This window comes from Cucurbita moschata, unplaced genomic scaffold, assembly GCF_002738365.1.
Source record: "Cucurbita moschata cultivar Rifu unplaced genomic scaffold, Cmos_1.0 Cmo_Scf00026, whole genome shotgun sequence".
Classification (NCBI taxonomy): Eukaryota; Viridiplantae; Streptophyta; class Magnoliopsida; order Cucurbitales; family Cucurbitaceae; genus Cucurbita; species Cucurbita moschata.
The window spans coordinates 3,409,184-3,424,677 of record NW_019268542.1 but is presented as its reverse complement, the minus strand read 5'-3'; the positions used below and the strand labels follow the sequence as shown (position 1 = coordinate 3,424,677).

General features: G+C 38.0%; 1 protein-coding gene and 1 long non-coding RNA gene across 2 annotated transcripts; both read left to right on the top strand.

Moving 5' to 3' along the window:
* The first annotated feature begins 591 nt into the window (after nt 1–591).
* LOC111462038 lies at nt 592–2,095 on the top strand. The gene is made up of 3 exons (XR_002713690.1): nt 592–645; nt 722–1,052; nt 1,847–2,095. It is a non-coding gene; the product is annotated as an uncharacterized LOC111462038 (long non-coding RNA).
* A 4,333-nt stretch (nt 2,096–6,428) lies between these two features.
* LOC111462021 (uncharacterized protein K02A2.6-like) lies at nt 6,429–11,130 on the top strand. The gene is made up of 3 exons (XM_023105671.1): nt 6,429–6,839; nt 7,746–7,880; nt 10,909–11,130. The coding sequence occupies exons 1-3, from the start codon at nt 6,429–6,431 to the stop codon at nt 11,128–11,130; spliced, it is 768 nt and encodes a 255-aa protein (XP_022961439.1).
* Nucleotides 11,131–15,494: the final 4,364 nt, after the last annotated feature.

Below are 15,494 nucleotides of genomic sequence, written 5' to 3'. Positions count from 1 at the left end.
TATAGCTCGTGAGCAGGGGTGGACAATGACAGGGTGATCTCTAAGGGTTCCTTTTCTAGGTGTGCTAGCTCTACAAATTCCTTAGATACGAAAGCATGTGTAGAACCTGAATCAAATAACAAGGCAAGATGACTAAAGATGGTTAGAGTACCTATAACATCTGTGTCAAGCTTGTTGGCTTGTCTGGCTGTTGTTGCATGCACTACTGCTCGCTCTTGCTACTGCAGAGCACCCCGGGTTCTTTGACTCTGTGCCACATGTCAGTTAGTTTCTTGATCTCCTTTCTGAGGACAATTCACTAAAAAGTGCCCTGTTTGGCCACATCTATAGCATACATTAGTTCCTACTCGACATTTCCCCTTGTGAGGACGTTGACACTTAGGGCAAATAGTCTTGTTCTATGTTGGGGCTCTCCCTTGATTACTAGTTGTAAGAGCCGTACAACTTACATTAAGTAAGGAGAGAGAAAGACCAGCTGTACTACTCTTTTAGGGTTAAAAAAAAATAAAAAAAATAAAAAAAAGGAAAAAGAAGAAGAAGAAGAAAAACAGAGGAGAGGGTGGAGAGAAGGAGACGAACTTTGAAGCTTGAAGCGCTTATCGGCAATGTTGGGGTCGAACGATTCAGGAAGGGAGAACGCCGACGGTAAGCCCTAGTGGTGTGATTTTCATTGCTCCTTTCCCTAAAACTCCAATACGTGTCACTGGGTCGGTGTACCTAGGTTATGGTCGAGGGAAGTTGATGAGTCCTCGTGAAGAAGAAGACATGGGGTGCTGAGAGGACAGAAAAATAAAGAAGAAGGTGGGAAGAAGAGGTCGAAAATCCTGGGGCACAACCTGACCCGACCCGTTGGACTGACCTGACCAGACTCACTTGTACAAAATCAAAACCCAAATTTTTCCTTTCATTTCACCCCATTTGATTCGTTTTTGTTCAGATTTAGGTACTTGACTCACACATTCCATAATGCCTTATTTATAGGAAAATTCCCAATTAGCTTAGTCAAGTGGACACTTGAAGACTCGATAAACTTTCAGGAAGTCTACGATCAGGTAAGTAACCATCTGGAGCAAGTTTCTATGTAATTTCTTGTAGGCGTCGGTATGGGTTTGTGGGAAAATAATTTAGTATCGCATTGAGGGATGGATAAATTTAGTTCATGGAGGTGGCACTTCGATAATGTGTTTAGTTATATTTTGATTGTCATTATGGTTATATAGTTTCGTTGACATGAATGTGAAATTTCTGATAGGCATATGGAATGGTATGTTTTATGTTGAACTAGATGGTTATTACGTGATTTAGCATGGTGACGTGTTGTTGCTGTGACTCTTTGTCAGGCATTGGTTGTGGAGCTTGGGTAGCCATTGTTGCCCTTTGTGAGTTAGACCATTTATTATCTGCTAGTTATCATAAGTTATGAAGTATGTAGACGACAATGTACCATTTTAGTAGTTACCCACAAGGGGTTGAGGGTAATCATAGTATATTACTATGGTAACTCGTTAGAGGTGAATAGTGAGGCGAGTCATGGCTTTTTTACTAATCTAGTCGAGCGGCATAGTGACAAGAAGTTACTGTACCTAAGACAAGTAGTTTTACTGATTTGAGTCTACAAGGGCGTAAGGCAGGTAGTTACTGACCGGCCTAGCGAGGCATAGTGGCAAGTAGTTACTGATCTTAGGAATAGTTAGATGTTGCCAGACACTACTAGGTCTCCGACTAGCGACTATTCGAGCACAAAGCTTAAGATCTCGTGAATAGGGCTAAGTTCGACAAGAGCTTACGAGCAGGTTACTTATTGAGTATTTGTATATACTCATTCCGTGTTATTTCTATTTTTCAGGTGAAAAGTAGATCTGGATCGGTGGCGGTAACGTGTGGAGGCATGCAACTGTAGAAGGGGCCCTTAGATTGAGTCCTCTTCTCCCATGTCGTTTTGGTTATGATTTTCATGTTTTTGGAAAAACACGCGATATTTTGCAACCGTTTCCTTTTGATGTGACTCTACAGGTTCTCGTTATGTGTTTTGTAGTAATTTTGATATTTTGAAATGTATATCAGACTACTTTTAACTTTTAGTCCCCTGTTCAAACAACAAGAAGTGTTGAAAGGTTTTTACTCTTGAGTCCATGTGACAACCCGTGATTCGATGTGTCGAAGATCGGTCGTTACAATTTTGGTATCAGAGCACTAGATTGTTAAGTCTTGTAGACCTTCCTTAACTAGAATGTCAGTTGGGCACTTTGCAGCTCAACTTGTAGCCACTTTCCTTCTCGAACAAGTAACCAAGGAAGTAAGTTACAAGCGTAGTAATAGCTGTAGTTGTATTATGGTTTAACTTTTCATGGTGTGACGTGAATCCATAAACTATTATGGTTAAAGTTTGAATTGGATATCTAGTAACCTACTTGTTGTACAATGTAGATACTATGGCTCCCAAGATTAGAAGGAGGGGTAGGAGAGCCACCAGGGCTCCAAAGGAGTCTGAGCTTGCTCAGGATTCAGCCTCGGAATAGGCACTGCCGGATCAGGCACTTGAGAGGATCGTGTTCAAGGTTATTAATGTAATCTTGAACAGTATGTGGTTGACATACAAGAGGATCGTGTTCAAGTAATAATCTAAAGAGTCTAGTATATGGATAAGGTTGGGTGCCTTATCCTAGTAACACTATTGATAGGGCCCACTTTGTAATCATTAAAAATGATTTGATCCAAATCATTCATGTGAAGACATGAAAGTGGGGGTATCCTATACAATGAGTTTGTATAAGACTGGACCAAGAAATATTTAATCTCTCTTTGTAAATCCATTAATTGAGAGGATTAATATTTCACATGATGATCATATACAACTTGATCTTAACTCTGAGTGAGTTATGAACTCTTGCTTGTGAGGGCTTGCCCTTTAATTTACATGGGTGAGAATGACTGTTTTAGCCGATTCAATATGCCTACCATTTTGGGGACTTGACCAAACAGGGAGTTGGGAACACAGTATCATGAGATTGAATTCGCTCCTTTCCATATAAGGAAAGTAGATAAGTTCTCTTAAGTACTGATTTCGGGACTTGAACAATGGGACCCCACCCTCTCATGGTCCGAGAGGGACTTGGTTTATGATTGGATCATAGACAAATTGTTCATTAGAGAATCAGTGGTACTTAAGGTGATAGATGTAATTACAGGGGTAAAATGGACTTTTGACCCAACTGTAATTATGAACAACTCGTGAAGGATCGACTTGCTTGTAATGGTTATATCAATAGACACAACTTGTCCTACAGTGCATAAGAGTGCAACTCTAAGTCTATAGTAGAGTGACTTATAGTTAATGAATGAAAATTGATTAATTAAAGAGTTTAATTCATTAATTTTTATCATTGGAGCTTATAATCTGTAGGTCCATAAGTTCCACTTGATAGCCTAAAAGGTTCAATTTATTTGAAAAAAAATTTAAATGGTTCAAATTGATATTTAGTATATTAGATATATTAAATATAAAGGAGAAAATAAATTTAATTTGAAATGTCAAATTAATATTTAATATATTAGATATATTAAATAAAGAGAGAAAATATATTTAATTTAAAGGGTTCAAATTAATATTTAATATATTAGACATATTAAATATAAATGTAGAAAAATATATATTAATTTAAAGGTTCAAATTAATATTTAATATATTAAATATATTAAATAAAAAATATATTTATTGTATTTAATACAATTAAATATTAAATCTTTCCATATTTTTTTTTTATACATTAAATAAAAATATATTTGAAATTTGAATAAGATTCAAATTAGTTAAATATATATTAGGATATCTTATAATATCTCAATATGATTTTTATAAGGTATTATATCTTAATATATTAAATATGCAAATATATTATTTTGCAAATATTCTCCAAGAGTCCCTAAAAATGACCTTTGGGTTTAGTCAAAGATATACAATCTCTCACATTTTCTCTTGAGAATGAAATTACATTTACAGAGAATTCTCGAAACTCTCTCTCTAATCCCTTTGGGATTTTCTTTCAAGAGACTCCACAAGTCTTGACCTTGTGTTTGAGTCATAATAAGGAAGATCTTGTGGAATGTTGAAGAACTTCTGCATGGTTAGAATACTCCGAGTAGTCTTGCAATCTAGGTTTCTACAAAGGTAGTGTTCTTACTCTTGTATTTATTGCTTTGTTTTAATTCTTAATAAAAATCAAAACGGTTCCCAATGTTTCCACTACGTGGATGAAGAGTTCATTCCCTTCAATTGGTATCAGAGCCAAGTTGATTTTTATTTGAATTTAAAAGTACCACGGTGGGTATTTTATTTTAAATAATATATATGGTATATTTATGAGTTCTTTGCGAAATTGATTGTTTTAATGATGAATTAAAACAAAGCAATAAATATGAGAATAAGAACTCTACCTTCCTAGAAACCCTAACTTGCAATTGGAGTATTCCAACCATGTAGAAGTTCTCCTCACTATGACTCGAACACAAGGTCATGGCTTCTGGGAGCCTCTTGAAAGAAAATCCCAAAGGGATTGGAGAAGAGAGTTTCGAGAATTCTCTAGAAATGTAATTTCATTCTCCATAGAAAGTGTGAAAGATCGTATATCTTTGGCTCAACCCGAGGGTCCTTTTATAGGGACTCTTGGAGAAGTTCTTCAACATTCTACAAGATCTTCCTTACTATGACTCGAAAACAAGGTCGTGGCTTTTGGGAGCCTCTTCCTTACTATGACTCGAACACAAGGCCATGTAGAAGTTCTTCAACATTCTACAAGATCTTTCTTACTATGACTCGAACACAAAGGCATGGCTTCTGGGAGCCTCTTGAAAGAAAATCCCAAATGGATTGGAGAAGGGAGTTTCGAGAATTCTCTGGAAATGTAATTTCATTCTCTAAAGAGAGTGTGAGAGATCGTATATCTTTGGCTCAACCAGAGGGTCCTTTTATAAGGACTCTTGGAGAATATTTGCAAAATAATATATTTGCATATTTAATATATTAAGATATAATACCTTATACAAATCATATTTAGATATTATAAGATATCCTAATATATATTTAACTAATTTGAATCTTATTCAAATTTCAAATATATTTTTATTTAATGTATCAAAATATTTAATATTTAATTGTATCAAATACAATACATATATTTTTTATTTAATATCTAATATTTTAAATATTAATTTAAACCCTTCAAATTAATATATATTTTTCTTCATATATTTAATATATCTAATATATTAAATATTAATTTGACATTTCAAATTAAATATATTTTCTCTCTTTATTTAATATATCTAATATATTAAATATTAATTTGACATTTCAAATTAAATTTATTTTCTCATCTATATTTAATATATCTAATATACTAAATATCAATTTGAACCATTCAAATTTTCTTTCAAATAAATTGAACTTTTAAGCGTTACTATGAGCTAGCAAGGGGACCTTATGGACCTACAGATTATAAGCTCCAATGATAAGAATTAATGAATTAAACTCTTTAATTAATCAATTTCCATTCATTAACTATAAGTCACTCCACTATAGACCTAGAATTGCACTCTTATGCACTGTAGGACAAGTTGTGTCTATTGATATAACCATTACAAGCAAGTCGATCCTTCACGAGTGGTTCATAATTACAATTGGGTCAAAAGTCCATTTTACCCCTGTAATTATATCTATCAAGTACCACTGATTCTCTAATGAACAATTTGTCTATGATCCAATCATAAACCAAGTCCCTCTCGGGCCAATGAGAGGGTGGGGTCCCATTGTTCAAGTCCCGAAATCAGTACTTAAGAGAACTTATCTACTTTCCTTATATGGAAAGGAGCAAATTCAATCTCATGATACTGTGTTCCCAACTCCCTATTTGGTCAAGTCCCCAAAATGGTAGGCATATTGAATCGGCTAAAAGAGTCATTCTCACCCATGTAAATTAAAAGACAAGCCCTCACAGGCAAGAGTTCATAACTCACTCAGGATTAAGATCGAGTCACATATGATCATCATGTAAAATATTAATCTTCTCAATTAACAGATTTATAAAGAGATAAAAAATTTCTTGGTCCAATCTTATACAAACTCATTGTATAGGATACCCCCACTTACATGACTCCACACGAATGATTTGGATCAAATCATTTGTAACGATTACAAAGTGGGCTGTATCAATAGTGTTACTAGGATAAGGCACCCAACCTACCTCAGTGTTTCTAGAAGAGCTGTCGGGGTTACTGCCAGTCAGGGACAGGGACTTCGCAATTGAGTTGGAGCCAGGTACCACCCCAATATTCAAGGCATCGTATAGGATAACTCCTGCCGAGTTGAAAGAACTTAAAGAGTTGTTGCAAGATTTATTGGATCGAGGTTTTATCAGGTCAAGTGTGTCGCCATGGGGGGCCCAATACTGGTTGTCAAGAAGAAAGATGAGACACTGAGATTGTGCATTGACTACGAAGCATTGAATAAAGTAACAATAAAAAACAAATACTCATTGCCTCGCATTGATGATCTTTTTGATCAACTACAAGGTGCATCAGTATTTTCGAAGATGGACTTGCGATCAGGGTACCACCAGTTGAGGATCAAGGAAGGCGACATCCCCAAGACGGCTTTCAAGAGTCGATATGGTCATTATGAGTTTACTGTGATGTCTTTTGGCTTGACGAACGCCCCAGCAGCATTTATGGACCTTATGAATAGGGTGTTTAAGGACTTCCAGGATACGTTTGTCATAGTATTCATTGATGACATATTAGTATACTCCAAGAGCAACGAGGAGCACGAAGCGCATTTATGTCAGGTGCTGTCAAGGCTAAGGGCACATCGACTTTATGCTAAATTTTTCAAGAGTGAATTTTGGTTACAAGAAGTGACCTTCTTGAGGCATGTTGTCTCCAGAAAGGGCATATTAGTGGATCCAACCAAAGTCGTGGCAATTATAGATTGGCCCCGACCTACCTCAGCAACCGAAGTGAGAAGCTTCTAAGGTTTAGCTAGATACTAAAGAAGATTTATTCAAGATTTCTCCAAAATAGTTGTCAGTCTCACACAACTAAGGAGGAAAAGAAAGACGTTCTCGTGGGATAGTGCATGTGAGCAAAGTTTCAAGGAACTCAAGCACTGACTAATTACAGTGCTGGTACTTGCAGTACTAGATAGCTCAGAAAATTTTGTGGTCTATAGAGATGCATCAGGGAAAGGTCTAGGTTGTGTCCTGATGCAAAATGGCAAAGTCATAGCCTATGCTTCGCGTTAGTTAAAGAATTATGAGAGAAACTACTTGATGCATGATCTGGAGTTAGCTGCCGTAGTATTTGCTTTGAAGATATGGCGAAACTACCTGTATGGCGAGCGTATACAGATGTTCACCGATCACAAGAACTTGAAATACTTATTCACTCAAAAGGAACTCAACATGAGACAAATGCATTGGTTGGAGTTAGTAAAGGACTATAACCTTGAAATAATGTATCACCCAAGTAAAGCTAACGTCGTAGCTGATGCTCTGAGTAAGAAGACTGCTCACTCTTTGGCGTTAATTATAAGGGAGTATACGTTGTAGGAGGATATGTCGAAAGCTAGAATAGAAGTAATGGCAAGTGGCGCAATGGGAAGATTGAGTCAACTTAAGGTCTAGTCAGATCTAAGGTAGTGAATCATAAATGCTCAGAGCAACGACCCTCACTTGTACTTGGTTTGCCAACAGGATGAGGCAGAGAGGGAGGAAGGATTTACCATGTCTTCCGAGGAAGGATTACTATGGCAGGGGCGACTATGTGTCCCCCCAGATGGACAAATCAAAGAAGACCTCCTGGCTGAAGCACATGAATCTCTGTATTCAGTACACCTTGGTAGTACCAAGATGTATCGTGACATAAAGAAGTGTTATTGATGGCCAGGGATGAAGCAGGATGTTGCTCTCAAAGTTAGTAGGTGTCTCACTTGTCAACAGAGGAAGGCCCCTAGACAGAGACCCTCAAGCTTACTACTGTTGGGTTTTATGTCCTAAAACTCATAGTTTGTGAACAAAAACATATTTTGTTTTCAATAAAGTTATTATTGATGTTTATTCAGTAAAGATTGTTATTGAATAAAGTGAATGTTACGATCATTAATCTAAATCCAATAAACTAAGAACACTTTGGCTATAGTATGATTACTTGAACTATATGTAGAGACATAAGAGTGTATCAAGTTCAAGTATATAATCAAAATGATCTATAGTACAGGGATAAGGTTAAGTACCTTATTCTGGGGACACTATGGATGCGGCCCGCTTTTGTATATGATATAAACAATGTGATCACTAAATTGTACATGTGAGACATGTGAGTGGGGGCATCCTATGCAATGAGTATTACATAAGATCAGACCATGAAGAAAACCATCCTCAGTTTATAATGTCGTTTACTATTGAGATTGATTTTTTCATTTGATGACCTAGGTAACTCGATCTTAATTCTGAGCTCACTATGAACTCTTGTTTATTAAGAATTATCCTTAGGTTTGCATGGGTGAGAGTGGCCCGAGTTCGCCGACTCAATAAGCCTCCCATTTCAGGGGTAAGACTGGGTGAATAGTTGGGGACATAGGGTGTAAAATGAAATTCACTCCTACTCGCTTTTAGGGATAGTAGAGAGGTTGTTCCCTTAAGTACTGACTCCAAGTCTTGAACAAGGAGCCCCGCCCTCTCATTGGCCCAAGAGGGATTCGGTTTGGTGGTTGGACAACAAATCAATTGTTCATTAGAGGATCAGTGGGACTTAAGGAACAAAAAGTAACTTAAGGGGTAAAATGGTAAATTGACCCAGCTCTAGTTATGAACAACCTGTGAAGGATCAACTTACTAATCATGGTTATATCAAATGGACAGAAATATATCTATAGTGAAGGGAGTGCAACTACTAGGCTATAGTGGAGTGTTCTAGTAATTAACGAATGTTGGTTAACAAGGTTAGTGAGTTTAGCCGGTTAATCTCGGATCGTTGGAGCCCATGATCTGTAGGTCCATTAGATCCCTCTACTAGCTCATATCGGACTAAACCTTAGAACAGTGTGATGAGTGAGTTCGAAGTGTTCGAATTCAAATTAGGGAATACACACTAAATATATACGATATATTTAACCACATTTTGTTTTAATTATGAATTAAACAAAAAGAGAGAATTTGAGATATTTAAATAAGATTTAAATGTTTTAATTATGAATAGGGATTCATAATCCATATGTGCCGGAATTGATTGGGATTGACATATGATTTAATGTTAAATATTAATTAAACTGTTTAATTAATCATTTAATATTATTTTGATTTGAAATTAATTATTTAAATTAATTGTTGAATTAAAATAATGAAAGTCAAAATGTTGACTTCATTTCATGGAAAAATTCATGTTTGAGTTAGTGGAATATTGAGTGTCAATATATGGTTTAACCAAACTTGCATGTTTGTCACATAATCCCAAAAATTTGATGGAATTTTGAGTGTCAAAATTTGGTTTAACCAAACATGCATGTTTGCCAAATAAACCCCACAAATTTGAGTGAAATTTTGAGCGTCAAAATTTGGTTAACTCAACTTGCATGCTTGCCCCATAATCCCACAAATTTGAGTGGAAATTTGAGTGTCAAAATTTGGTAATCTCAAATTTGGATGAACATTCAAATATGACTCTATAAATAGAGTGATAAGGTACATGGAAAAACTACTTGAAAAACTTTGAGAAAATCTCTCAAAACTCTCTCTTTACATATGCTAAATTCCTATCAAGTTTCATCACTCACCAAATTCCACAATCCCGTTCTAAGGCCGGAGAATAGTAGGGAAGACACTAGTGGTGGTTCGAAATCGGTTCGTGAGGAAAAAAGAATTTGAATTTCAAAAGGTTAGCATTAAAAGAATTTGAGTTTTAATGCTTTTGAACATGCTAGCTAATTTACTATAATTAATGTACTTAAAGTGCCTAAGATCCAAATTGTTTCCGCACGTGTTAGAGTAACACCATCAACTATAACCCCTAGACATCCCACAGTAGAAGTGGGAGAATATAGCCATAGACTTCGTAACCAGATTACCCAAGACCTCGAAGGGATACACGGTTATTTGGGTGATTATTGATAGACTGACGAAATTCGCCCACTTTATCTCAGGTAAGGCTACTTACACGGGGGATAAATGGGCAAAGTTATATTTGGAATAAATTGTCAGATTGCATGGGATTCCGGTCTCCATTGTGTCAGATAGAGATTAACGCTTTACCTCCCACTTTTGGAAAAGTTTGCAAAAAGCAATGGGGACCCAACTCAGATTCAGTACAACGCTCCACCTCTAGATTGACGGCCAAACCGAGAGGCTGAACCAGGTCCTAGAAGACATGTTGCGAGCATGCGTAATAGACTTCGCCTGTGGTTGGAATGAATACCTGCACCTTATAGAATTTTCATATAATAATAGTTACCAAACGATCATACATATGGAACCTTTTGAGGCTCTATACGGGCAAAGGTGTCGGTCTCCAACTTTTTGGGAAGAAGTGGAAAAACGACAAATTTTAGGACTAGAATTAGTCCAACAAACGAATGCAGCAGTCCAAAAGATCAGAGTACAAATTCAGACTGCATAGAGCTGACAAAAGAGTTATGCAGACACGCGTCGCAAGGCTCTAGAGTTTGCCGTTGGCGATTACGTCTTCCTAAAATTGACACCCATGAGAGGGGTAATGAGGTTCAGAAAGAAGGGCAAGCTGAGCCCAAGATTTATCGGTCCTTTCGACATCTTGGAGAGAGTTGGTTCTATGGCGTACTGACTAGTCTTGCCTCCTACTCTAGCTGTTGTTCACAACGTGTTCTACATGTGTATGTTGCATAAGTGCACCCAAGATCCTTCGAATGTGATTGAGTATGCAAATTTTCCTTTAAGGGAGGACTTAAGTTACAAGGAGGAGCCCATCGGGATTGTAGCCACAAAAATACAGAAGCTTAGAAACAAGGAGATATCGCTTGTTAAGGTGTTATGGAACAACCATCCTGTTGAGGAAGCAACCTGGGAGTTAGAGAGCGAGATGAGGGCCAAGTACCTCGTGTTGTTCTAGGATTAGGAACTTTCGAGGACGAAAGTTGTCAAGGGGGGAAGATTGTAAGACTGGCATTAAGTGAGAGAGAGAAAGGGCAGCTGTACTACGATTTTAGGGTTAAAAAGAAAAAGAAAAGAAGAGAGAAGAAAGGAAACGAAAGACAGCCGATAGGAAAAAAAAAAAAGAAAGAAAGGAAAAAGAAGAAGAAGAAACACAGATGAGAGGGTGGAGCGGAGGAGACGAACGACGAACCTTGAAGTGCTCATCGGCAACGTTGGGAACGAACGGTTCAGGAAGGGAGAACGCCGACGGTAAGCCCTAGTGGTGTGATTTTCTTTGCTCATTTCCCAAAAACCCTAATACGTTTCACTGGGTCGGTGTATATAGGTTATGGTCAAGGGATGTTGATGAGTCCTCGTAAAGAAGAAGACATGGGGTGCTGAGAGGACAGAAAGATCAAGAAGAAGGTGGGAAGAAGAGGGCGAAAATCGTGGGGCATAGCCTGACCCGACCCGTTGGACCAACCCGACCTGACTCATCTATACAGAACCGAAACCCGAATTAACCATTTGATTCGTCTTTATTTAGATTTAAGTACTTGACTCACACATTCCATAATGCCTTATTTTTAGGAAAATTCCTAATTAGCTTAGTCAAGTGGACACTTGAAGACTCGATAAAGTTTTGAGAAGTCTACCATCAAGTAAGTAACCATCTGGAGTAAGTTTCTATGTAATTGCTTGTAGGCGTCGGTTTGGATTTGTGGGCAAATAATTTAGTACCGCATTTAGGGATGGATAAATTTAGTTCATGGAGGTGGTACTTCAATAATGTGTTTAGTTATATTTTGATTGTCGTTATGGTTATATAGTTTCGTTGGCATGAATGTGAAATTTTTTATAGGCGTATGGAATGGTATGTTTTATGTTGAACTAGATGATTATTACGTGATTTAGCATGGTGACGTGTTGTTGCCGTGACTCTTTGTTAGGCATTGGGTGTGGAGCTTGGGTAGCCATTGTTGCCCTTTGTGAGTTGGACCATTTATTATGTGCTAGTTATCATAAGTTATGAATTACGTAGACGACAGTGTACCGTTTTAGTAGTCACCCACAAGGGGTTGAGGGTAATCATAGTATATTACTGTGGTAACCAGTTAGAGTTGAATATTGAAACAAGTCATGACCTTTTTACTGATCCAGCCGAGCGACATAATGACAAGTAGTTAATGTTCCTAAAACAGGTAGTTTTCTTGATCTAAGCCTACAAGGGCGTAAGATAGGTAGTTACTAACCCGGCCTAGCGAGGCATAGTGGCAGGTAGTTACTGATCTTAGGAACAGTTAGACGTTGCCAGGCACCACTAGGTCTCTGACTAGGGACTATTCGAGCACAAAGCTTAAGATCCCGTGAATAGGGCTAACTTTGACAAGAGCTTACGAGCAGGTTGCTTACAGAGTATTTGTATATACTCATTCTTTGTTATTTCTATTTTTCAGGTGAAAAGTAGATCTGGATCGGTGGCAGGAACGTGTGGAGGTGTGCAGCTGCAGAAGGGGCCCTTAGATTGAGTCCTCTTCTCCCATGTCATTTTGGTTATGATTTTGATGTTTTTGGAAAAACACGCGACATTTTGCAACCGTTTCCTTTTGATGTGACTCTAAGGGTTCTCGTTATGTGTTTTGTAGTAATTTTGATATTTTGAAATATATATCAGACAACTTTTAACTTTTAGTCCCCTGTTCAAACAACAAGAAGTGTTGAAAAGTTTTTACTCTTGAGTCTACGTGGCGACCCGTGATTCGATGCGTCGAAGATCGGTCGTTACACTAGTGCGCCAGAGGGCGGTTTGCCAGTTCTAGGGTGGTTCATGTCTGTTCTCTTCCCTTGAATTGCGGCATGGGGTGTCTGGGCTAATCTTGACTATAACTTGTCGATGTTGGGCATATCGATGTGGATCACCACTCAAAGGGCTTCTGCATAATCAGAGGATGCCTGGGCTACCACATGCCCCTTTAGATCCTCCCTTAGACCAACAATGAATCACTCGACCTTTAACTCCTCAATGCTGATATATGCTAGAGAAAATCTTGCCAGCCTGTTAAACTCTAGATCATACTCCTCCACTAACTTGTCTCCCTATTTGAGTTCAAAGAATGCGTCCTACATTTTCATTCTAGTAGTGACTGGATAATATTTGCAAAGGTAGGCTTCTTTGAACTGGCACCAGCTAATAGTCTGTCCATGTGGTGCAATAATCCTCTGAGCGTCTTTCTACCATAAATGTGCCTCTCCTTTCAACATCTATGCCCACAATGAACCTGATATTCTAGCAGATAGTTAAAGAATGAAAGGTTGTTTCAATATCCTCTAGCCAGGTCTCTACTGTTATCTTTGACTGAGCAATTCGCCTAGTGAGAAAATCCTTGAAGAAAAATTGCCTAAGAAATTGTTGGGAGAAGAAAAATAAAGGAAGAGTATAGAAGCTTTGGGATTTGTTTTTGAAAAAACAGGGTGCAAATGTTTCACATTTAATTTGGATATTTAAAACATATTACATTCCTCCAAAACATATTACATTCTAAAATTGGAGGAGGTGGCTAACACATCTTGAGCAAAGTTGGCCCAAATGGTCCGCTAAAAATAAGCTCTTACATTATTTAGTAGCCCAAAAAAATCAAGTAACTAAGTTTAAGAAACGTGCGAATAACCTAAATAAAGAAAAAATCATAGCTTTTTATCTAACATCTGCTACTATAGGATCTACCTTGCCACCGTCAAAGGAAGATAGTTTATATCTTTGGAATGCTTTCCGGTAATGGGATTCCACAGTCATAGTCCCTAAGTCTTTGGTCCCTTGCACTGATGTCTGATTAGCCACCAGTGTTTGCATCATTTGGGTCATTAGAGCCTGATTTTCCATTGAGGTTAACATGAACGTTGGTAGCACATCCAGTGTGAGCGTGGTTGTTGGTTGGCTGGGCGAGACCTCTGTAGTAATGTCTGACACTGGTGGGACTACCTCTGGGAGGGGAGTAGTAGAGTCTGCGTCAAACTTGTCTTGGTTCACCACTCCCCTTTGGCCCATTCCAGTTCTTGGTGCCCGTGGTACAATTCTCTCACTTGCTTGGGGACACATCTCTAACTTCCTCTTGAGGTTCAGGTTGTTCCACCTCAGGTGGTGAAACAATGGTGTCTAGGCGACTCTTCTTCTTCCCCTTCTGGGTCTAGGCCCGACATAGGATCCGCGTCTCTTTGGTGTCATTATCTACCATAACAGAAAACAGTTACATTTTGTTCATAGCATATCCTCCAAGAAATGTGCAATTACAACCCAACAGAAAGTCATCTTAAATTCTTTAAACATCAACTTAGCTCTTAACTTCACAATTTAAATATGTGAGATTATCTGGTCATGAGCGGCACGTGATTGATGGGCATGGTCACAAAGATATGACTCTTTAACCTAAGTATCTACAGGACCTATATCTTGGTGCTTTGATACCAATCTATCATGACCCAATATTTTACTTTGAGTCGTGACTCAAAACGACATTGACGTGTAGTGTGTATGCATGAAAACTCAAAAGAAGACATCATTTCAAAAATCATTTATTTCATAAGGAAAGAAAAGTTTCGATACAAAGAAATAATAACTAGTTTTAACAACGAAAATATGAAACATGATGTGTATAAAAAAGAAGGACTGGACTGACGCCCCGGGACATGCATTCCTCTGTGACAATCCACATCTCTCAACACACCCTCTCTTGATCCGACGCCTCATGCACCTGAAAAAGAAAGATATAGCAAGGATGAGTATAAAAGTTATACTTAGTAAGCCACCTACTTGTAGGTTCTTATCGTATCTTAACTGATTGCCACGGGCTTCTAATTGGCTCTAGGACGTCTGGTTCTAGTCTTATCCCCTTGAGGCTTCTTTGGTTCACCATCCTTTCATTTAAACCTAGGCTTCTTTGGTTCACCATCCTTTCGTTTAAACCTTAAGAGTTTCCTTATGCCAAGTTGTGAATGACCGGTGACTTACGAGGAGCTACCTTAGCATGGCTTATGATTGTCTCTCTCATCGAGAAGGGGCTACCCTTCCCTTATCCTATCCAACTAAATGATTTGTACCACGTGGGCTCATGTTTCCCATGCAAATGGCTAGGAGTAGTGAATTCTGATAAGGAACCCCTAGTCCCTCAGAAGCTATGGCAGCGTGTTAGGAATCACTGATCTCCACAATGGTATGATATTATCTACTTTGAGCATAAACTCTCATGGCTTTGATTTGGGCTTCCCCAAAAGGCCTCGTACCAATGGAGATACTATTCCTTGCTTATAAACCCATGATCATTCCCTAAATTGGCCAATGTGGAA